Raw genomic sequence first — 20,806 nt, 5'->3', positions numbered from 1 at the left:
CATCATCATCATCATCATTATTACCACTGAGTAAAACTCCATTTTGTAAAAGCTACCACATATTCTTTATCCATTCTTCCGTTGAGGAGCATCTAGGTTGTTTCCAGGTTCCGACTACTATGCTGCTATGAACGTAGCTGAGCAAGTGTCGTTTTGGTATGATTTATCATCGTTTGGCTATATGCCCAAGATTGGTATAGTTGGTTTTGAGGTAAATTGATTCCCAGTTTTCTGAGAAACTGCCATACTGATTCCCAAAGTGTCTGAAGCAGTTTGCATTCCCCCCATCAGTGGGGGAGTGTTCCCCTTACACTATGGTCTTTCCAACATAGGCTGTGATTAGTGTTTTTGACCTTAGTCATTCTGACATCTTCAGCAAATGGTGCTGGCATAACTGTATGCTCTTATATATAGAAGAATGCAAATAGATCCATACCTATTGCTCTACACAAAACTCAAGTCCAGGTGGATCAAAAACCTCAGCATAAATGCAGTCACACTGAACCTGACAGAAGAGAAAGTGGGAAGTAGCCTTGAACACATTGGCACAGGAAACCATTTTCTGAATATAACCCCAGTAGCACAGACATCGAGATTGACAATTAATAAGTGTAACTTCCTGAAATTGAGAAGCTTCTGCAAGGCAGTGGACAAAACAGCAGCTTACAGAATGGGAAAAGATCTTCACCAACCCCACATCTGACTGAGGGCTGATCGCCAAAATATATAAAGAACTCAAACTAGGCATCAAATACCAAATAATCCAATTAAAAGAAATAGGGTACAGATCTAAACAGAAAATTCTCAACAGAAGAAACTGAAATGGCCGAAGGACATTTTAAGGAATTGCTCAACATTATTAGCCATCAGGGAAATGCAAATCAAAGACTCTGAGATACCATCTTAAGCTTACTTCTTAAGCTTAACCCTCAAGATGGCACCTGGCCACTGCTCTCTAAGATACTGGGTGTGGCAAAGTGGAATCCCTCTGCACAGGTGCCCAGCAAGCAGGAGTCATTGCCTGGACAGAATCTCCTACGGGATTCAGGCCTGTGGCAACTGCTGGGCTGTCCCCTGGGTAGGACCAACAGTCACTTTTTTCGCTTTTCTTTTGGATGAGGAATCTGTTCCATCAGAGAGCCATGTTTTAGCCATGTGCTGCACATTCCTTTGCAGTGTTCTGCTAGTTCCTGAGTTCCTGGTACAGTCTTTGGGCTAGCCAGAGCTCGCCTGTCTCTCTATGTTTGCAATGCATTCTATCCTTTGCTATTTGACTCGTCTCGTTCATTGCACTGCATGGAGGAAGTGTCTAACCTGATGTCTCACCCTGGAAACTGCAAGCCGTGCACTTCAAGTCTAATTTTTAATATGTTCTTATTTATTTGAGAATTTCACACATGCATGCAATGTATTTTGACTCTATTCATCCCCCTGTTCCTTCCCTTCACTTCCTGGATTCCACCCCTGCCCCCACCCCAGTGCAATCATTTTTATTGGGTACTCTGCAACTTTCTGCTTTTGATAGTTTTTAGCCAATCAATTCCGGGTGAAATGGAGTGGGAACATAAAAACCTTATTTAACTCTGAAACATTGCCTGGTATATTAACTTGAGAATATTTTACTTTTCAGATGAATACGTTACGTAGCTTGGCAAAACCCTTAAGGGGGTTATCAATTGAGCATCTTTGCCTTCATGCAGGGTACCACCCTTGTTTCTTTTCTGCTGCCTTTGTGTAGGCACCGCCCCTGTTAGTACTCTTCTGCTTTTGTTCAGAAGTAAACAAGCTTTTGTGGCTGAGCTGGGGCTTGCTCTTTGTTTTCTTTGACAACTGAGACTCAGAATGTCTGTCCCTGTCCATACCTGCCTAGCTTTCTTCTACTGTGCCTACAACAGAGGCTGGGTTCTCCACCCTTGCTGCTGAATCAATGGCACTTACACACAAGCCTGGTCCATTGGCGATGCTTTACCTGCTGGATTTAATTGGGCCAATGCACCAGAACTACTGATCATGATCACTACCTCTGAGTTTATAGAAATGCGTTAGCTGGGACTTACCGCATGTATGGCATTGCACTGAGAGCTTTGTGGCCATGTTTTCCGTTTGTCAGAGGAAAGGGTTTCGTTGACACAAAAGTAGCTGAACAGCAACCACTGCCAAATGTCTTCTGGGTTGGTAAGAGCCTGTATTCTGTATTTTAGGGCTGAAGAGTTTTGTCTAATGATGGAAGCCTGCCATTTCACTGTAGTGCTAGCTTACTGGCAAATGGAGAGTTTATTGGAGACTGTGGTGGGTCAGTGTGACAACTAACCATTGCCAAAGATGGGAAATACCTTGGACTCCCTCCTATCAAAGGGGAAAGTAGGTTCAAGAGGGTCTGGGGTGGCTGTATACTAGAAAACAGTGGCTTAAAAAAAGGGAAACAGCTAAATGCTTGCCCAAATGACTTGGGGGCAGGGGGTAGGGGAATGCAAGGCCTTTGTGTATAGTAGGATTCCAATTTCCCGGTAGTCTGGATACCTATGTGTGTGAGCAATTCTGGGAAGATACAGATTCTCAAGATTTCCTTGTGTTGATTATATACATATTTTCATACAGACATACATATCATTATAATTGTGTGGGGGGAAGTGTGTGGGGTGGGTGGTGTGTGAGGTATGTGTGTGTATTTGTGTCTAAGGAATGAACCCAGGAAAGGACATGGGCTCTATCTCAGAGTCATACCTCTAGCCCTCATTTATATTTAACCATGCTATCCACAAGCTATATCAAGTCTGCAGGATGGAGTGCAAAACCAAATGCTTAAACGCATCCCTAAAATCGCTGCCCTACATAATCGCTTGCACTTAGAAGCACTCTGTTCATTCTTTATCAACCGCACTGAGCCGAACTAATCTGACCTCTTTTTATACGCTCCAAAATAAAGTAGGTAAGAAGAGCTTTCTCGTCCGTCACAGTGGAGTTGGTCTATCCAGTTTCTGTTAGGGGCTTACTCTTTGTCTAATCCCAACAGTCATTTTATTTGTTTTCATCACTTGATTTGCAGGAGGGTGGAGCTTGGGGTTGGAAAAGTTTCAAGGTTATGAATCATGTTGCTGAAGGCAGGCAGAACTTCCAAGTCACGCTATTTATTGAAGGCAGCAGATGCTGTTATTCATGGCACAGTGAACCGAGCATCACTCAGAAAGCAACCCTGTTTGCAGACCCCAAACCCAAGAGAGCCGGGATGGGTACTGCTGGAAAAGTAAGGGAAACATCTCATCTTTCTTATTCTCTTGAGCTAATAAGGGCGGGGGGCTACTTCTGTGACCTTTGAATCCAGTAGAGTAACTAAATGTTCAGGGCTGTTTCTTGAGAAAAGCGAGGCTGTTGTGTGGGCATATATGGGGGAAACATGGGGAAATTGTGTCAGAATGCCAATAGCAAGCAGCAGGATTTGATTGAAAATCACATGCGGAAAGTTCTTCTAGAAGGCAGCAAAGGGAAAAAGAAAACTGTGGTTTATATGGGCATTATTCATGATTTAATTTCATGCCATTCATTCACTTGCTCTAGAGAGCAAACGGTTTCCACAAGGAGACTTCCATAGGGTCAGCAGTGTGTACTCAACTCATTTCCAGAGTCTAATGGGTCCAGGATCTCCTGTGCAGCTGCAGGATAAAATGTGGCCACTGTTGAGGATGGGAAAGGCTGATTATGGAATGCGAAGTCAACAACGAAGTAACCATACTTTTCAAGTCTCTGAGGACATCCTTTGTCTAAAAGTGTAAGAGTAGGCATTCTTAGAAAATAGGACTACGCGAGAGATAAAGCATGCTTATTCTTTCAGAAGGTAACAGCCCCTGAACAGTGACTGTAATTTGAAGAAATAAGACCGTTTTTCTTCCCACTTGAAGACTGGGATAGATAGGCCCTTGTCTTAAATGGGTACAGAACTGCTTAAGATGTGGGACACCTATATTTGTATTACTTTTAAAGAACTTCGCAGTTAGTCAACTGAAAATTTTAGGAAGATGAAGATGACGTTTAAAATTCGGGTAACACAAGTGTCTCTGAGGCAGTAATAGGATGTCAGAATATGAAAAAGCTTTCCCGCCAGAATTGAAGAGAGATAGAACAAAAACCTCTTAAGTTGAGTCGGGAATCCTGTAAAAAACTGATAATCACGAGAATTAGTTTTGTGCTACAGAAGTCAGTACCTTTTCTCATAGAAATAAATAGGACTTAGAGTTGAAAGGAATCTTCAATTAGTGGCAACACCATACAACCAGTTCTGTGACCTTCTTCATGTGACTCACAGTCACGAAGGGTTCAGAGACTCGGGGTAGCATCTCCTAACTATAATTAAGAATACAGCACATAAAATAAATAGCACAACGGATTTAGAATTTTCATTTGGCAATGTTATACAGTAGGGTAGTTCACAGGGGGATTATGTGCTCCACAAAACTGTTCTGGTATTTCCACGCATCTCAGAAAAAGAGGTTTGTAGTAGGAAGGCTGCTTGTTTGTTCCCGGCTGCCCAGACCTGAAATAACCACACAGAAACTGTATTAATTAAATCACTGCTTGGCCTATTAGCTCTAGCTTCTTATTGGCTAGCTCCTATATATTAATTTAACCCATTTCTATTAATCTGTGTATTGCCACGTGGCTGTGGCTTACTGGCAGGGTTCTGTCCGGTATTTGTCTCTGGCAGGGTTATATGGCTTCTCCTAACTCTGCCTTCTTTCTCCCAGCCTTCAGTTTAGTTTTCCCCACCTAGCTCTACTCTACCCTACCACAGGCCAAAACAGTTTTTTTATTCATTAACCAATAAAAGCAACACTTCCCACACCAGAGGTTCCCTTCTATCAGTCCTCCTCTGCTAATTTTTTGCTACTTCATTTTTTTTAAAAAGATGATCATATTAATTTGCTAAAGATACCACAACAAATAACAGGGACTATGTCACTTAAAGGCAGCGATTCATTTCTTCGTACATCTGGGGTCTGGGATCCTGAGAACAGATGTTGAGAACATTGGTTCCTTTTGGAGCCTTGTTTAGGAGGTATTCTTCTTGCCATCTCTACATGACTTTCCCTTATGTCTATGTCTTAACTTCATTAGGAAAAAAATACTGGACTTTATTTGTTGATTTGGTGAAGCTTTCTGTACATCCAACAAGGTGACCTTTCCCATTTTACTTTCAGTATCCTCTCCTAGGGCATATCTGTGTTCTACTTGAGAATTCTGTTGTCCCTCAGTACACAACACTTCCAGAGCATCATAGATTCCCATACTCCCAGCACTCAGGTGGTTGTTAAGTAAGGGACCAGCCTGAAGCCTGAGTTACACAGCAGGATGAGACAGTGGGGGATTGCCTCTGCTGAACTATTGTTTCCTTTGTGACAGTTTTTACTGCCATTGTTGACTATAAAAGTTCCTCCATGTTCTCTGTCACTGCCTTTAAGTGGTGTGAGGGTTCTAGTCTCATGTTGGCCAGATTACGCTGTAACTGAAAATGCTTTCCCTAGCTAGTCAAAGGGTACATGTTAACTGAGATACTGGTGGCTTTCTGCCACTCACCTGCTTCTAGTGTAATGCTCCCCACATTTAATCTCTGAACGGTATTGAGTCATCTAAAGGAGCTTGCATGAGTTGGCCAATAAGTCGAGGAGTAGCTTGTGTCGTATGTCAAACTTTTTCTTTTGGGCCACCAACTACCTCCTGCGCCTAGATTTCTCCTCCTATTTATTCTCTCTGCCTGGCAGGCCTGCCTTGCCTTTCCCCTGCCTAGTTATTGGCCATTAAACTCCTTATTAGACCAATCAGGTGCCTCAGGCAAGCAAGGTGAAACAAATCCTTTTATGTGTTTACATAATTAAACACACATTAAAAAATGCAGCATAAATAAATGTAATACATCTTTGCCTAGTTAAAATAACATTCCACAATATTTCCCCATTTTGTCTTACTAAAAAGAAAGGGCTTAACTTAAACTTAGTAAAACTATATACAATAAGAACATTTATCAAGTAAGAATTACACTTACAATCTCCAGTCCCTTTGCATTTGGCAAATTCAGAGAAATCACTATTATCTATTCTATCCTGATGAGTCTAAAGTTCTGTACTCAATATATACCTTCTATTGTAACTTAGGAAAACTGTAACTTTAACTATCTAGTCTTCAACTTCATCAAAGACCCCAGAAGGATATCATATTACCTAAGTAGAAAGGAGGTATAGTGTCTGCTTTCAAAACTACAGAAATGACAGAGACCTCTGGCCCCCTGGATAGTCACTAAAGGTTCCTCTGCAACACTGTGGAATCTCACAGATTCTTCTTTGAAGCAGGAACTTTGAAGGACTTCACATTTTGTTTTGGCAAAGTTCAGCAGTTACTTTCCTGTGTGTCCTGCATGTCCAGTTTGTACAGCATACTGTCAGAAGTCAAGGCAAGGGCAGTTTCTTGCCCAGTGGCTAACTTAGCCACATGAAAGCAATCTCCATATGGAATTTCTTCAATTCCCATCATCTTCTCGAAGTAAATTGGTGCTGCTAGGAGCAAACGTGTCTTCTTTTCATGAAAATTTAAGATGTAAGAGTTAGTTAATAAGAAGCCTAAGCTAATAGGCCAAAGAATATGCAATTAATATTAAGCCTTAGAGTGGTTATTTTATAAGTGGCTACACGAGCTAGTGAGTGAGATCAGGTTGATGGAGAGAAACCTATCTAGGAGGACCAGTGTAATAGAGAATATTTGTAGCTACGCCTGTTCTCAACAGCTTTTCTTAGTCTTGGAGGAAGATTCTATAACCCCTTTCTCCTATCACTGACTCTAAAGCCAGAAAGATGTGGCTGAAGTTGTCAAGTTCTGCTGTTTGGTAGAGCTAGGTCATGGCCTCCTTGTTCAGTTATGTATTTACCAGCCTTCTGCTTTCCATGGTTTCCTTTGCTGCCTAATCTTGACTGTCCTGGGACTCAATTTGTCAACTACGCTGATCTTGAATTTAAGAGACCTGCTTGCTTAAATTCCCAGAGCACTGGGATTGAAGGCATGTACCATCACACCAGCTCGAAGCTTTCCTTTAATGCCTTTCCACAAATTGGACACTTAGCTGTGTTGTGTGGGATCTTACCATGAAGTTGCCACACCCTTTATTCTATTTCTTAATCTGCTTATATCCTTGAACACAGGTCTTTGCTCCATTCTAATTCCTGGGGCTCTTTTTGTCCTCAAATTGTACATTTTGTATTTTTCCTTGCTCAACTTGCTCCTTTTCATTTTAAATTTTTACTAGAGTTAGCACTAGTAACCATACAACAGGGTCTACACTAAGCTGTTTTGAGATTTTCTTGGTCAATACAACTAATACAAAACTTTTCACTTTAGCCTCAGGTAGACTTTTCAGACAAAGCAAAAAGCAGCCACATTCTTTACCAAAACCTCCGAAGAATGACCAATAGGCGAGATACTAAAATTCTTTGAATCCTCTTGAGCCAGGCCCCTACAGTTCAAATCACCCTCGGCATCACTGTCTTCCATGCTCCTCCTTTCATGACCCATTAGTCAGTGCTTAACCCAAATCCCAAAAGTCCACATGCCTCCAAACAAAAGCATGGTCAGGCAGACCTTTCACAGCAATACCCCAGTCCTTGGTACCAATTTTTGTCTTAATTAGGGTTTCTATTGCTGTGAAGAAACACCATGACCACAACAATTTTTATAAAAAAAAACCATTTAATTGGGAGTAGGAAGGCTTATAACTTCAAAGGTTTAGTCCATTATCTTCATGGCAGGACGTGACAATGTGTGGGAAGACATGTTGCTGGAGAAGGAGCTGAGAATTCTTCTTGAATTCTTTATGTACCCCACTGAGAGTAGCTTGAGCACAGGATAACTCAAACCCACTCCCACAGGGACACACTTCCTCCAACAAGGCCACACCTCCTAATAGTGCCACTCCTTTTGGAGGCCCATTTTCTTACACAGTGTCTTACAAAGTGAGTTGTCTCATTGCTTCACCATTGCTGAGTGAGTTAGCTGTAATTAAAGACTGGTTAAATCCTCACAGAATTTTACAGACTTGCCTTCATTAATAAGCAATACACAGATGACAGGTGCACTCATTTATCGCGTCTGAAATCATACTGATAGACTACTTTATTAGAATAGTGTGTGAATCTCAGCCCTGACCTTATGTGCTGTGTGTCAAGGGTCTGTCATTCCATGTCTCCGGCCTGCATTTTTCAGGCCATTACATCAGACACAAGATGATCTGGAAGACTTCAGTTTCTGTCTTTGAAAATCAGAGTGTTAGATGTGATCTTCCGTGATACGTTTGACTCAGGGAGTCTGTGTGTATGCTTAACACTTGTTATGACTCTTGACTTCTTAGGTTATTAAGTGCAAAGCAGCTGTACTATGGGGAATGAACCAGCCCTTCTCCATCGAGGAAGTAGAAGTGGCCCCACCAAAGGCTAAGGAAGTTCGTGTGAAGGTAAGAGCGGAGTGTGGAACACATAAACCTGAAACACGATCTCATTTACATATAGAAAGCTGCCTGTTAGACGGTTATGTATTTACTATTTTATATGTGGAGGGCTATCGAGGGTTACATTGGGGTGCCACCCCCCTTAAACCTCTCAGGATTCAGAAGGAAAGCTATAACAAGCGAAAACGGACTAGAAGAGGGTCTGAGGGTAAACAAATCAACTCACATACGTCTTTTCATCATGTTCCGTTTTTTCTACCTATGTTCTTCCCGATGCCTTTTCAATGTTCTCCTTTCTCCTGGTGGTCTCTCTTGATTTTTCCCCAATCCCCACAGGGTTTCCAGTTTATATATCCACACAGACGTAATCAACAATTCCTAATTAAGGGTGGGGCTTTAAATCAGTACAGAGTTCTAAGAAGAGGAAAAAGAGGGGCTTATGCACTAACCACATTTCTTAAGTGTGAATAATTATGCAATGAGTTTGTCATTAGAAATGCAGAGAAGAAGGGGAGAAAAATACTACAGTGTCGTGCACTCTCTAAGTACTTCCGTTCCAGTGATGGCTGGGAACACAGCATTTCCGGTAGCCATGGCAACCAGTATAAGCTTCAGAAGGAAAATGGATGGTCAAATGCTAGCTGATTAAGGGGAATAGAATCTCTTAGCCCCAGAGAAAACAGCCAAGGTGGCTAGATTGAAGGGGAAACTGCGGTGGTGTAAGATCCAGGGCCTGCCATTTTCAACCTCCAGGCCAAGCCATGGCTTTGTTTCTGTTGATGTCCGAATGAGACGTATTTGCTTTCTCCGAGGCCTTTCCCAGAATCCAAGGAACCCAGTATCTATTTTATATATCAAGATTATAAGGGCAAATGAAAAGTCATCCGGTTGCCGGTACAGAAAGATGTTATGCTCAATGAATAATTTATACACTGCAGGGATATTTTGGCATGAATTCCACCACAGAAACAGAGGGGCACTATGGCTTCATAAGGGTTTACAGACGTGACAGAGGCTTCTCAAAAGACAGATGTTCCTGAAGCCCTGCAAATTTGGTTTCTCATTAGATTATACTCCTGCGAGTTACTCTACTGATCTGCCAGCTACACTTCACTGTATAATGCTTGTGGCCACAGCAGAGGGTGTTTATCTGCATGCATCGCTGTACACCACATGTGTTCTTAGCGTGGAGAAGGCCAGAATAGGGCATTGGATTCCCTGGAACTGAAGTTACAGAGATGCCATTGTGAGATGCCATGTAAGTACTGGGAAACAAACCCAGGTCCTCTGGAAGAGCAGCCAGTGCTCTTAACTAACTGCCGAGGCCATATCTCTAGCCCAGAGTCTGGCTTCTTAAAAATAGGTTTCCCAACTAATCCTCCAACCAATTCATGCATATAGTTAGGGAAGCAGCTAAGCTGGCTGTGAAATTCACCAATATTGTCCATTAAGAACAACAATGCTAATCTAGCTCATTAAAGAGAAAATTTGTTGAATTTTTACTAATGTGGTGTTTGATAGAAAATCAACAGCATGACCAAGAATTGTTTTACAATCTTCTGGGATTCACAGTGTGCTGGGACGTGTACTTATGCATGTATGTATATATTAGTAAACGTGGTACAAGAAACAGAACCTTGGGCATCATGCATGCCAGACAAGCACTCTGACAAGGAATTATATCTCTAGCCATGTTTTTACCTCTTGCTTGGAGACAGCAAGTCTCCAAGTCTAAGTCAAGTGGGCTGACCTTGAACTCACTTTGTAGCAGCCTGGGCAGGATGTGAACTTTGTGATCCTCTTGCCTCTGTCTCCCAAGTAGATGGAACTGCAGGCTTGTGTCATCAGGGCTACCCAGAGGACTTTCACTAGGGACTCATTTATGCCTGAGAAGCAATGACTTCCTTCAGTAACCCCCACTTTTGGACAACCCTTTGGTTCAGATGCCCTTGTTGAGTAGGCTTTGGTGCTAATCTGACCTCTTCCCTGTAGGAAAGAACCAAGATCCAAGCAGGAAGGAAAGCAGCAATGCTGTATGTCCCCGATGCAAGGGAAATTAGCCTGATGCTTGGTTTAGGCTCAGACTGTCTTAGCATCAACACTCTAATGCGGGAAAATGATACAGAGTTAAAGAGCGCAAGTTAAATATCCCATTGTAAAATGATCCGCTTGCTGGTTGGGCAATGCTTATTATTATTGTTTTGTTTGAACAGATTTTGGCCACAGGAATCTGTCGCACAGATGACCATGTGATAAAAGGAGCAATGGTGTCCAAGTTTCCAGTGATCGTGGGCCATGAAGCAGTTGGGGTTGTCGAGAGTGTTGGAGAAGGGGTCACTACAGTGAGACCAGGTACGGAGGCCTGGGTTATGCTATGGAAGGGAGCAGTACATCATCACTGGGGGTCAGTAGAGACGCAACCCAGCTTACAGAGACACAGGAGAGCAGTCTTAATGTTTCCAAGGCTAGCCTGAAACTCACCACAGAGCTCAGGCTGGCCTGGCAATCTTCCCGGGCCACCCGCCACTGTCCTAAGATTGCAGGCATGAGCCCCCACACTGCCTTACTTCATAGCTTAATGCAAATGAATGACATCTCCCATCGCGCTACTTTCTTTCTAGGTGACCAAGTCATCCCCCTCTTCCTACCACAGTGTAGAGAATGTAATGCCTGCCGTAACCCCGAGGGCAATCTCTGCATTCGGAGCGAGTAGGTGCCATTTTTCACTGTTACTCGAGTTCCCTGTGCTAGCTTCTGAACTGACTTAAATAATATGTGCATTTGCTGTATCGAACAGTCTGACAGGCCGTGGAGTACTGGCTGATGGCACCACCAGGTTCACATGCAAGGGCAAACCAGTTCAGCACTTCATGAACACTAGCACCTTCTCGGAGTACACGGTGCTGGATGAATCTTCGGTAGCTAAGATTGACGGCGGGGCTCCTCCCGAGAGAGCCTGTCTCATTGGCTGTGGGTTTTCAACAGGCTATGGGGCTGCCGTTAAAACCGCCAAGGTAAGAATCGGAACTGACTAGCGTAGCTTCTGCCTTCCTGCCTGTCAGCCTTCCAGAGGGTGGTTTTCTTCCAACTCTAAACAATTTGAGTGAAACACTGGGAAAACATACATGTTGTTTGTATGTAGAAATACTGGAAGAAAACGTGGGGGCGAAGGGAGGGTGTCAAAATAGAAATTTTATTTCTAAATCTATGGAGCTACAATTTCTGGATCTGCTTTCTGTTTCTGCAACATCTCCAGCAAGTTAAATCACTAAAGTTAATATTCAGTCCTGAAACGAACCTCTTTTCCCACCGAAGGCTGACTGATGTTGGTATGTTAGTTTACCGGGGAGAAGGTAACAAGGGCTGCAGACTCAATGGCTTAAACAACAAAGGTTTATTTTCTGAGTCCTGGAGATCTGAAGTCCACGGTCAAAGTGCTGGCAGGGTTGCTTCCTCCTGCAGACCGCTGCAGGAGGACCTGCTGCGGGAGGACCTGCTTCAGGCTGCTCTTCTTGCTATAGCCATGGCTGTCAATCTCCCAGTTTTTCCATATCATCTTCCCGACTGCATCATTATAGCTAAATTTCTTTTTTTTTAAATTAATTATTTATTATGTACACAATATTCTGTCTGTGTGTATGCCTGCAGGCCAGAAGAGGGCACCTGATCTCATTACAGATGGTTGTGAGCCACCATGTGGTTGCCGGGAATTGAACTCAGGACCTTTGGAAGAGCAGGCAATGCTCTTAACCACTGAGCCATCTCTCCAGCCCCCTATAGCTAAATTTCAATTTTTGAAAAATAAGACCACTAGTCACATTGGATTGGGGATGTGCTAGTTGGTTTTATGTTGCTGTAACGATATGCCTGAATATAGGTATGTTAAAAAGAAAACAGGTATTTGAGGATCAAAAGTTCTAGCTCACATGGCTCCATCTCTTCAGCCTCTGGCTAGGGACCTCTACCAGCTTAAAAAACAACTGGAGACAGCAGGGTAGAGCAGAGACCAAGTGTACCATGTGACCCCACACAGCCCACTCTCCAAGGAACTAACCAAGGTCCCCCACGAATTAATCCCTGTGGAGGACAACCCCTTCAAGGACCCACTCATTCATCATGAGGCCACACGGGTTTCACAGCCACTTGCTTGGTGGCACTGGACACCAAGTCCCCAGCACACAGCCCATGAGCCATAGCTCTAACTACATCTAAGCCACAGCAAGGCGATTCCTAATGACCTCATTGTAACTTGATGACCCCTAAATAGGACCAGCTGCTGAGGTACAGAAAGCTAACATTTCCACACACGGGTTGGAGGGCACAGGGAAGACCAGAACAGCTTCCGTGTAACCCCAAATCCTAGTGAGTTTCTAAGCGATCATTTGGATCCAATCTTCGTTCTTCTTCTAGCAGGAAAATGGCTAGGGGCTGAACCCTTCTCTAATCTAGCAGAGTACTAGGTAAAAATCCCAAAGGTGATTTAAGAAGAATTTCTTCCTTGAGTTACCCATCAACCATTGAATTACATATCACATGGAGGTTAGACTTAGCTGGGGCAAAATAAGACACTAGAGCTCTAAATGACTCAGAGTCATGGCTATTCAGACACTGCCAGTCAGACCGAACCTAAAACAAATCCACATGGCTTTGTGGAAAGACAACAGAGAGAACTCAGGGCTTGTCTAATCCTCCTGTGAGGGCCGAGGGGGTTGTGGGTAGGGCTCCGCCGGCTACAAAGGCTGCTGGCCTCTGGGTAAACCTTTAGTAAGGGCTACAGATGTTGCCTTCACTTTGGCAAATCCTTTTCTCAGACATTCTTCTTCTCCTAATTCTTTTGGTGTCAATGCCATCTGAGTAAGTCACCTGGAGTCCTGGCCCAAGTCACGGCCATGCTCTGAATTTTGTGTTCCTGACACGGAGACTCCTTGCCAGGTTTCACTGTTAACTCCTGGAGGAACTTTCCTCTCCACAGGTCAGCCCTGGCTCCACCTGTGCTGTGTTCGGCCTGGGAGGAGTTGGCCTGTCCGTCATCATGGGCTGTAAGGCAGCTGGTGCCTCCAGGATCATTGGAATTGACATCAACAAAGACAAATTCCCAAAGGCCCTGGCTGTAGGCGCCACCGAGTGTATCAGTCCCAAGGACTCCACCAAGCCTATCAGCGAGGTGCTGTCAGACATGACCGGGAACACCGTGCAGTACACTTTTGAAGTTATTGGGCGTCTTGAAACCATGGTAAGACTCAAGAGTCAGGGGGCCATAAAGTACCCAAGCTACAAGATGTATTCAGGCTAAAATTCATTTTACATCGCCTTATTAATAATCAACTATGGAATATCTGTGACTCAGGCCAGGAAAGAGGACTGATGAGACGGCGAAGTGGGCGAAGGTGCTTGTCTCCAAGCCTGACGACCTGCATTTGATTTTCAGTACTTACATGTAGAAAAGAGAACCAGCTCCTACAAGTGTGTCCTCTGATCTCCACGCACACTCCATGGCAAGCCCTTGCCCACACCCATGAACAAATAAATGCATAAAAATGCGATGAAAAATATAATGATAACCCCATAACGATTGTGCCTAAAAGTCGCAATCTTAAGATCGGTTTTACCTGATCATGTAGGTATCATGTCATTAGAACCATCCTGTGGCCCATTATTTTCCTTGTGTGCCCGGGGGTCTTGGCAAAAGTGATTCCCTGTCTTGAATTTGTTTTGTGATGAGAACTGAGGAGAGCTAAGGAGACGATGCGGAGGGAAGGGGTTGTCTACACATGGCTACCTTCCTCCAAACCTCCCCTGGCTTCACCCAGCTCAGCTGTCCTGCCTCAGTCCCCAGTACACACGAACTTCAGCACTCTGAACAACACCTCCTCTGAGGCACCCCACGGCTGACAGCACAGAGTTCTTGGAATTACAAAGCCATGGCCTTGTGTAGAATTAGGAGTCCTGGAAACTGGACAAAGCCAGTCTTGCTCTCTTAACTGGTGAAATTTGCTCTAAGGCATTTATTTGGAAATGGAGAAGAAACCTCCAGCTCATCATCCCCGCCACAGCCCCTCTTTGGTGTCACCTGGAATGTGTTCTGGAGTGACTGTAGCATTCTAGGGCGCCCATTACAGAGCAGGGAGCCAGACAGATCCACTGTGAGGTCCGCTCATTCTGAGGTGGAAGCTTGAGACATGCCGTCTGAAGCACACTGTCAGGTGTTGCTATCTACTGGGTATTCAAGTGTTATTAATGAATAACCGGAAGGACGAATGAACAAAAACGTGGACCTAGAGCCAGAGATGTTGCCAAGAAACTCCGTTGCCTCATATTTTAGGGTTTGTGCTTAATTTTCAAATGAAAATTTCATTCTAATTGATTTAATTTATCTAATTGATTTAGCTCAAATAACAACTAAGGCTTATCTGAAGTCTTCATGTTGGTATGAATGTTAGTCACTGAAGGTTGATTAAACATACTAAAAAACAATGACAATTACAATGACCACAGTAAAGTCTACTTGATATCCTAAGAGGTATATGCTGGTAGGGATTATTAAGGACTAAAGTTGCACTGAGACGTTTTAAATCAAATAGAAACATAAGATTTGGTAGTTGGAAACCATGTTAACTACTGGAACTCTGACCACCTGATGTCATTCCTGAGCCCATGACCTCCATAAGCAAACAATCTCCTTCATTTTGAACTCAGGTTGATGCCCTCTCATCTTGCCATATGAACTATGGAACCAGTGTGGTGGTTGGCGCTCCTCCATCAGCCAAGATGCTCAGTTATGACCCAATGCTGCTCTTCACTGGGCGGACGTGGAAGGGTTGCGTCTTTGGAGGTGAGAGCAGCTGGGCCCCTGGACAGCAAGTAGTAACTTTCCTTCTCCTGCCTATCAAGCGAGAGAGGTTTGTCTTCTCATCTCCTCACCTTCCAAGTACATTCTTCCAAGGATGAGTGGTTAAATGACCCCAAGTGGAGCTGCCATAGCAATCACACAAAAGACAGCTATCTGTTCCGTTAGTGACTCAGGGCTAGCACCAGGGGGCACACTTTAGTATCTGCAACTCCTGTGACCCAAAAGCCTGAATAAAAGGCATCAGACATTGTCTCCACCGGGATGACTTCCATGGCAGAAAATTCTGATGACATCTATTGTTTTCCATACACACACACACACACACACACACGACACTCACTTATGACAGAGAGCTTGCCCTACTCATGAAGACCTTGGCAAAAGTTCTGTGCCCGGAGCCCAAATAAATAAACAGCTGGAATGCCACATTCCATAGGGACAGTTCAACTTCCACCCCAAATAACAAAGAAGCTGTAAGGATGAGGCCAGAATCACTCTCCTGCAGTAGGCAGTATAATGACATTTTCGATCCCTGCCCATGATGTCTCATTCTCTGGTACCTTCATGCAGCACTAGGAACATAGGTGGTACTCCTCATATTAGATTCTGTCTTATACAGAGAGAATAATAACCATTTGAGTGTCCGTTGAGAACGTAAGAAGGAGAAAGATGATTGTTCTTGAATTAGAGAAGTATATAATTTGTTGGAAAATACAAACAAAATATGAATGGAATAATAAAAAAATTAATGTTGCAATTAAGTTGATGATGATCCATGTTCAGATTTCCAGACTGCAGAAGGAGCAAGTTGGGGACTAGTGGGAAGGGGATGGAGATCAAGAGTGGTCACGTGACATTTATATGGCTAGCGTTTACCACTGTTACTCTACTCCTTTCTAGGATCATTTAGTGTTGATCCCACGGTGACAACAACACTCTTAGTCGCATGTTTATAGTACAAAATTCAATGTTGGATATATTGTTAAGCCTTCTGATTTTCAGATACTTTGAGGAACACATGCTATAGATAGGCTGCTAGCTATGAGCCTCTCGCTCAAGGAAAGGTCTCACTAGAGACAGACACAGAAATGTTGTAAATATAGCTTATTTGAAGTCTTTAGAATAGAAGAGATCACCTGAGAGACACAAAGAGGAGAAAAGGTAGAGAACTAAGCCCTGGGACACAGTAGAAGTCTGGGAGATGTGGAGGTTTCTATCTTACAGAATGATCTTTTCCTAGCTGAGGTAGGAGAATGAGGAATGAAGATGATAACGTGACAGGAAGCAAGTGAGCAGAGTGAGGGGCAGGGGGACTTCAACCACCAAGACTCCCCAGAGTACAAATTAACATAGGAATCCTAGTCGACCACTGTGCCAAAATGACCATGGGAGAAAGCTAGGCTAGAGCTGGAAGGACAGTGTGCTACAGTATAAATCCATCTAGGGTGAACTCGCGAGAGAATCAAAGGGACTGGAACCAGAAAGAGTGCAGGGGAGACGGTTCTCTCTGTGGTTCTGTGCGACACAGAGGTGTGGGACAACAGGAAGGAGACACAGGAATCAGGAAGGGGTTTGTGAGCCGTAGTTTCTTAAATGGGAGAAATACAGCTCACTTGTATGTTGGGAATGACTCAACTGGGGGATGTCGAGAATGCATAAGAGAAATGACACAAATATAATGCCATAAAATGTGAGGATTGTATAGCGACGCATGCAGAACTAGCCCGAGTTTACGCACAGGTTGGAAGAGCAGAGATGATGTCCCCAAACTGGTGACTGAGCTCCTGGAGAAGAAGTTTGACCTGGACCAGTTGGTAACCCACACCTTGCCTTTCAAAAACATCAATGAAGGATTTGAATTGCTTTATTCAGGGCAAAGGTATGTTTCTTATGGTGTCTTTTGATGCTTTCCCACTTTTAAAAATTAGTATTTATAAATATACCCATCTTCTTCCCTTCTTTTGGATCATTTAAGCTAGCCAGGGAAACATAACTACTCTCTTAGAAGGTCAGCCCTATATGAGCTCTTTTAAATACTCTAGGCTTTAGTTTTTCACAGAAGATGGATTTCATTGGCCATTTTTTTTTAAACATAAAGCTGCTAGAATTCTCCAGCAGTGCCGCAATGAACATATTTATAGTTCCCAAAACTCTTTTGCAACTTGTTTGCTTTCTGGATTTTGTTTCTCGGATATTATTCTTGCCATATCCAGCTGATGAAACTAAGGTTACAAAAGGCAAATAAATAATATCTGGTCTCACGGGAGCATTGCCAGGGTACACTCTGTTCACACAGGCGAGACTTCTCACCCGAAGCGCTGTAAGCCGGGCAAACAGCGGCTGTTCCTCTCGCCCTCTTCTCCCTCCTGAGCACCAGGCAAGAGCAAGGTGGAGTGGGAAGGAGTCAAAGTTGAGCTCCCCTTTCCTTATGGAGTCTGGGACCCGCCTGTGAGATCAGAATAGACGATGTTCATGGGTTGTGTAAATATCGAGCGCCCACAGCATGCAGTGGGTTTGGATTCTGCTATAACAGGAACTAACGTTTCTCTTCCGTGTTCTTTCCCTGCCTGATGCAGTTGACAGAGTCATAATATTATGTACACTGTTCAAATTTTAATTTTTAAACAAGTCCACAATGAATGGGCTTCTACCTGGAGAAAAGTCGAAATTTATTTACATACACAGAACTAATATTTTAGTATGGTTCAAAAAAAAATAGTTGCTAGTTGTTTTCCAAATAAACAAAACTGCTTTTGGAAATCTTACTTCTCCTATCTCCCTATGCAGAAACTTCCCAAATGACATTTGCAAACCTGAGCCCTTCAATGTCCATGACCTCCTGCACAGGACCCCCGGAGTGTTTCACTTCTGTCTAGTTCACCAAACAACTCTTGCTTTTGTACATCTAAGCAGACGATGACACTTGTTCTGCTTTTACAGAGCCGAAACCACAGCTCTGCATCTTCATTCTGACTCCTGCCCAGTGTGTCCAAAGTGATGCTGAGACCTGCAGACAGGACCTCACACACTCACCCCTGCCCATCCCCTCTCCTCCAGTGTCTCTCCTCTTCCCTGCCCATAATCATCGTTTCGGCCCAGTCTGATCCTGGCTCCTCTGGGCATGCTGACACTAACTTAATGGGCCTTCTGCTTTCTGTTTTCCAATCCCAGTCAGCCTTCTCCAGTGTCAATGTGCCAGAGTGGCTTTATTACTGAACTAAAGCCCCCTTTCATTTATTAAGTAATCTAATATTCAGTAACTAAGAACACAACACCCACTCTCCCCCAGTTCCTGTATCTGGGGTACAGGGAAGGTAGGTCTTGCCTGCTTTTACCATCTCGTAGGCATTGAGGAGTCTACACCCTCTTGGATTGTCTTTCCCATTCTCCCCGTCATGGCCTTAGTCCTGTTATTGCAGGACAAACTCTTTCTTGTTGACAATTGCAATTTAAGTAGGTACTCCCAGAGTCAATTCTTTATCCACTGGGCTTCCCTCAGCAGAAGGCACAGAAGGCGTGGACCTCAAACCCAGATGACTTTTCCTTAACGGAATTAATTATATAACTTTTATAATAGAAAGGAACATTTTTCTTTTTTAAAAACTATATACATATACACATACACACATACTCATACATATATTTGCATACATATATACATACACACATATACATACGAGCACATATATGCATGCATATATATACATATACACATACTCATACACGTACACTCATGCATACATACATACATATACACATACTCCTACATGCACACATATGCATACATCTTATGCACAAATGACTAAAGGCTGTTCATTATCCATTTCAGCATTCGCACGGTCCTGACCTTCTAAGATCTGAGAGGTGGGTGCTCTGTGCTAGTGACTGTGACCGGAAACCTTCTTCCCAACAGTGCCCCCTGAGATCATGAGTCTGTCTCAGAAACACATGCAGAAGTAGATTCAATGAAGATATACAGGCTCTGTAGAGTTTGACAAACCTTTATCATTTTAGTTTACCAAGTGCCAAGGATTAGCAGGGAACTCAATAGTAACATTAAGTGTTTTGTGTTTTCTAAGGCTATAATTCTATATTTTTATAAACATATACTTGGATTTCTATTTGCTAGAAAAGGGATTGTTTGCAGAATTTTGCCTGGTTGTTGGGACTTAAGGTAGACGCAGCATGGAGAAAACCATCAAAGACACACAACTCCTCATTCTGATTTTTTTTTGACAGAAATGCTTTTAAAATGTGTTATAAATTAACTTGAATTAGATTGTGAAATTGCACACACTACTTGATTAGATAAAGAAATTGGGAAACTTAAGGGACGGGCACATTTTTCAATAATTAACCTTAAGAGTTATCATTATAAAACTTTGTGACATTCAAAAGGCTCAACAGTGTCTGGGACTATTTGTTGGTATACATTAATAGCCTATAAGACAAAAAATTAAAAAAAAGACAAAAAATTTAGAATAGCAATTAAATATGAAATATGGCTATAAGCACTTTGTGGTGTTTAGCACAATATTCAGTTTAATAAAGTAGAATTACAAGTCCTTAAGACCCTAGTTACATGATAATAACTACATGAAGATGTTTCTATTTTGCTGTAACGACACTAGCATGTATTTATCTGCATCTGTCTGTGGAATGTACATACATGTAATATGTGTTGAAACTTCATTGTGGTATGTATCAGACTGGCCTAGCATGTGGTCTGAGACAGCTTCAAGCTAGGATTACCAGCATGTACGCCTGACTGAAAGTTCTCAATAAAATCAAAAGTTACACAAAATGGTTTCTTTTTTTTTATTTTTCTCGTTTTTTTTATTACTTATAATTAATTTTATTTTTTCTCTGGGGACCTTGGCTTGGGTATCTGGGAGCCACTCTAGGTTCAAGTCTCTTGCCAACCCTAAGGTGGCTCCCTTAACTAAGAACCGTGCTTCCGTGCTCCCCCATCCAACCTTCCTTCATCCCAATCCTCCCCCTTTCCCAAGCCCCCCCCCATTCTCCCCCTCTCCCCCCTCTCTCCCCATCTCCCCTTACCCCCATCCCACCCCACCCCCAAGATCTCAATCTTCTCCCTGGCAATTTTGTCTACTTCCCATAGCCAAGAGGACAACTATGTGCTTTTCCTTTGGTTCACCTTCTTACTTAGCTTCTTTGGGATCACCAAGTGTAGACTCCGTGACCCTTGTTTATGGCTAGAAACCAATTATGAGTGAGTACATCCCATGTTCATCTTTTTGGCTCTGGGATACCTCACTCAGGATAGTGTTTTCTATTTCCATCCATTTGCATGCAAAATTCGAGAAGTCATTGTTTTTTACCGCAGCATAGTACTCTAATGTGTAGATATTCCATACTTTCTTCATCCATTCTTCCATTGAAGGGCATCTAGGTTGTTTCCAGGTTCTGGCTATTACAAATTATACTGCTATGAACATAGTTGAACAAATGCTCTT

General features: G+C 43.0%; 2 protein-coding genes across 2 annotated transcripts in view; one reads left to right on the top strand and one right to left on the bottom strand.

Moving 5' to 3' along the window:
* CUNH4orf17 (chromosome unknown C4orf17 homolog) overlaps positions 1–2,094 on the bottom strand; it is a 34,966-nt gene extending 32,872 nt beyond the window's left edge. Inside the window, exon 1 of the mRNA XM_041679318.1 lies at positions 2,058–2,094. Within this exon, the coding sequence (XP_041535252.1) occupies positions 2,058–2,094 (37 nt within the window). The remainder of the gene's footprint in view (positions 1–2,057) is intronic.
* Positions 2,095–8,377: 6,283 nt separating this feature from the next.
* LOC121450079 (all-trans-retinol dehydrogenase [NAD(+)] ADH7-like) lies at positions 8,378–20,065 on the top strand (the record flags this gene model as incomplete). The annotated part of the gene is given in 8 exon segments (XM_041654782.1): positions 8,378–8,485; positions 10,693–10,831; positions 11,101–11,188; positions 11,277–11,493; positions 13,452–13,712; positions 15,176–15,311; positions 17,070–17,208; positions 19,159–20,065. Coding segments are annotated over 8 exon segments (1,113 nt in total), but the record flags the coding sequence as incomplete, so codon positions are not given.
* Positions 20,066–20,806: the final 741 nt, after the last annotated feature.

Source organism: Microtus oregoni, unplaced genomic scaffold (genome assembly GCF_018167655.1).
Source record: "Microtus oregoni isolate MIOR12 unplaced genomic scaffold, Mior012 000000F_ref0000247, whole genome shotgun sequence".
In the NCBI taxonomy this organism is placed as follows: Eukaryota; Metazoa; Chordata; class Mammalia; order Rodentia; family Cricetidae; genus Microtus; species Microtus oregoni.
This window is presented reverse-complemented; position numbering and strand designations above follow the sequence as displayed.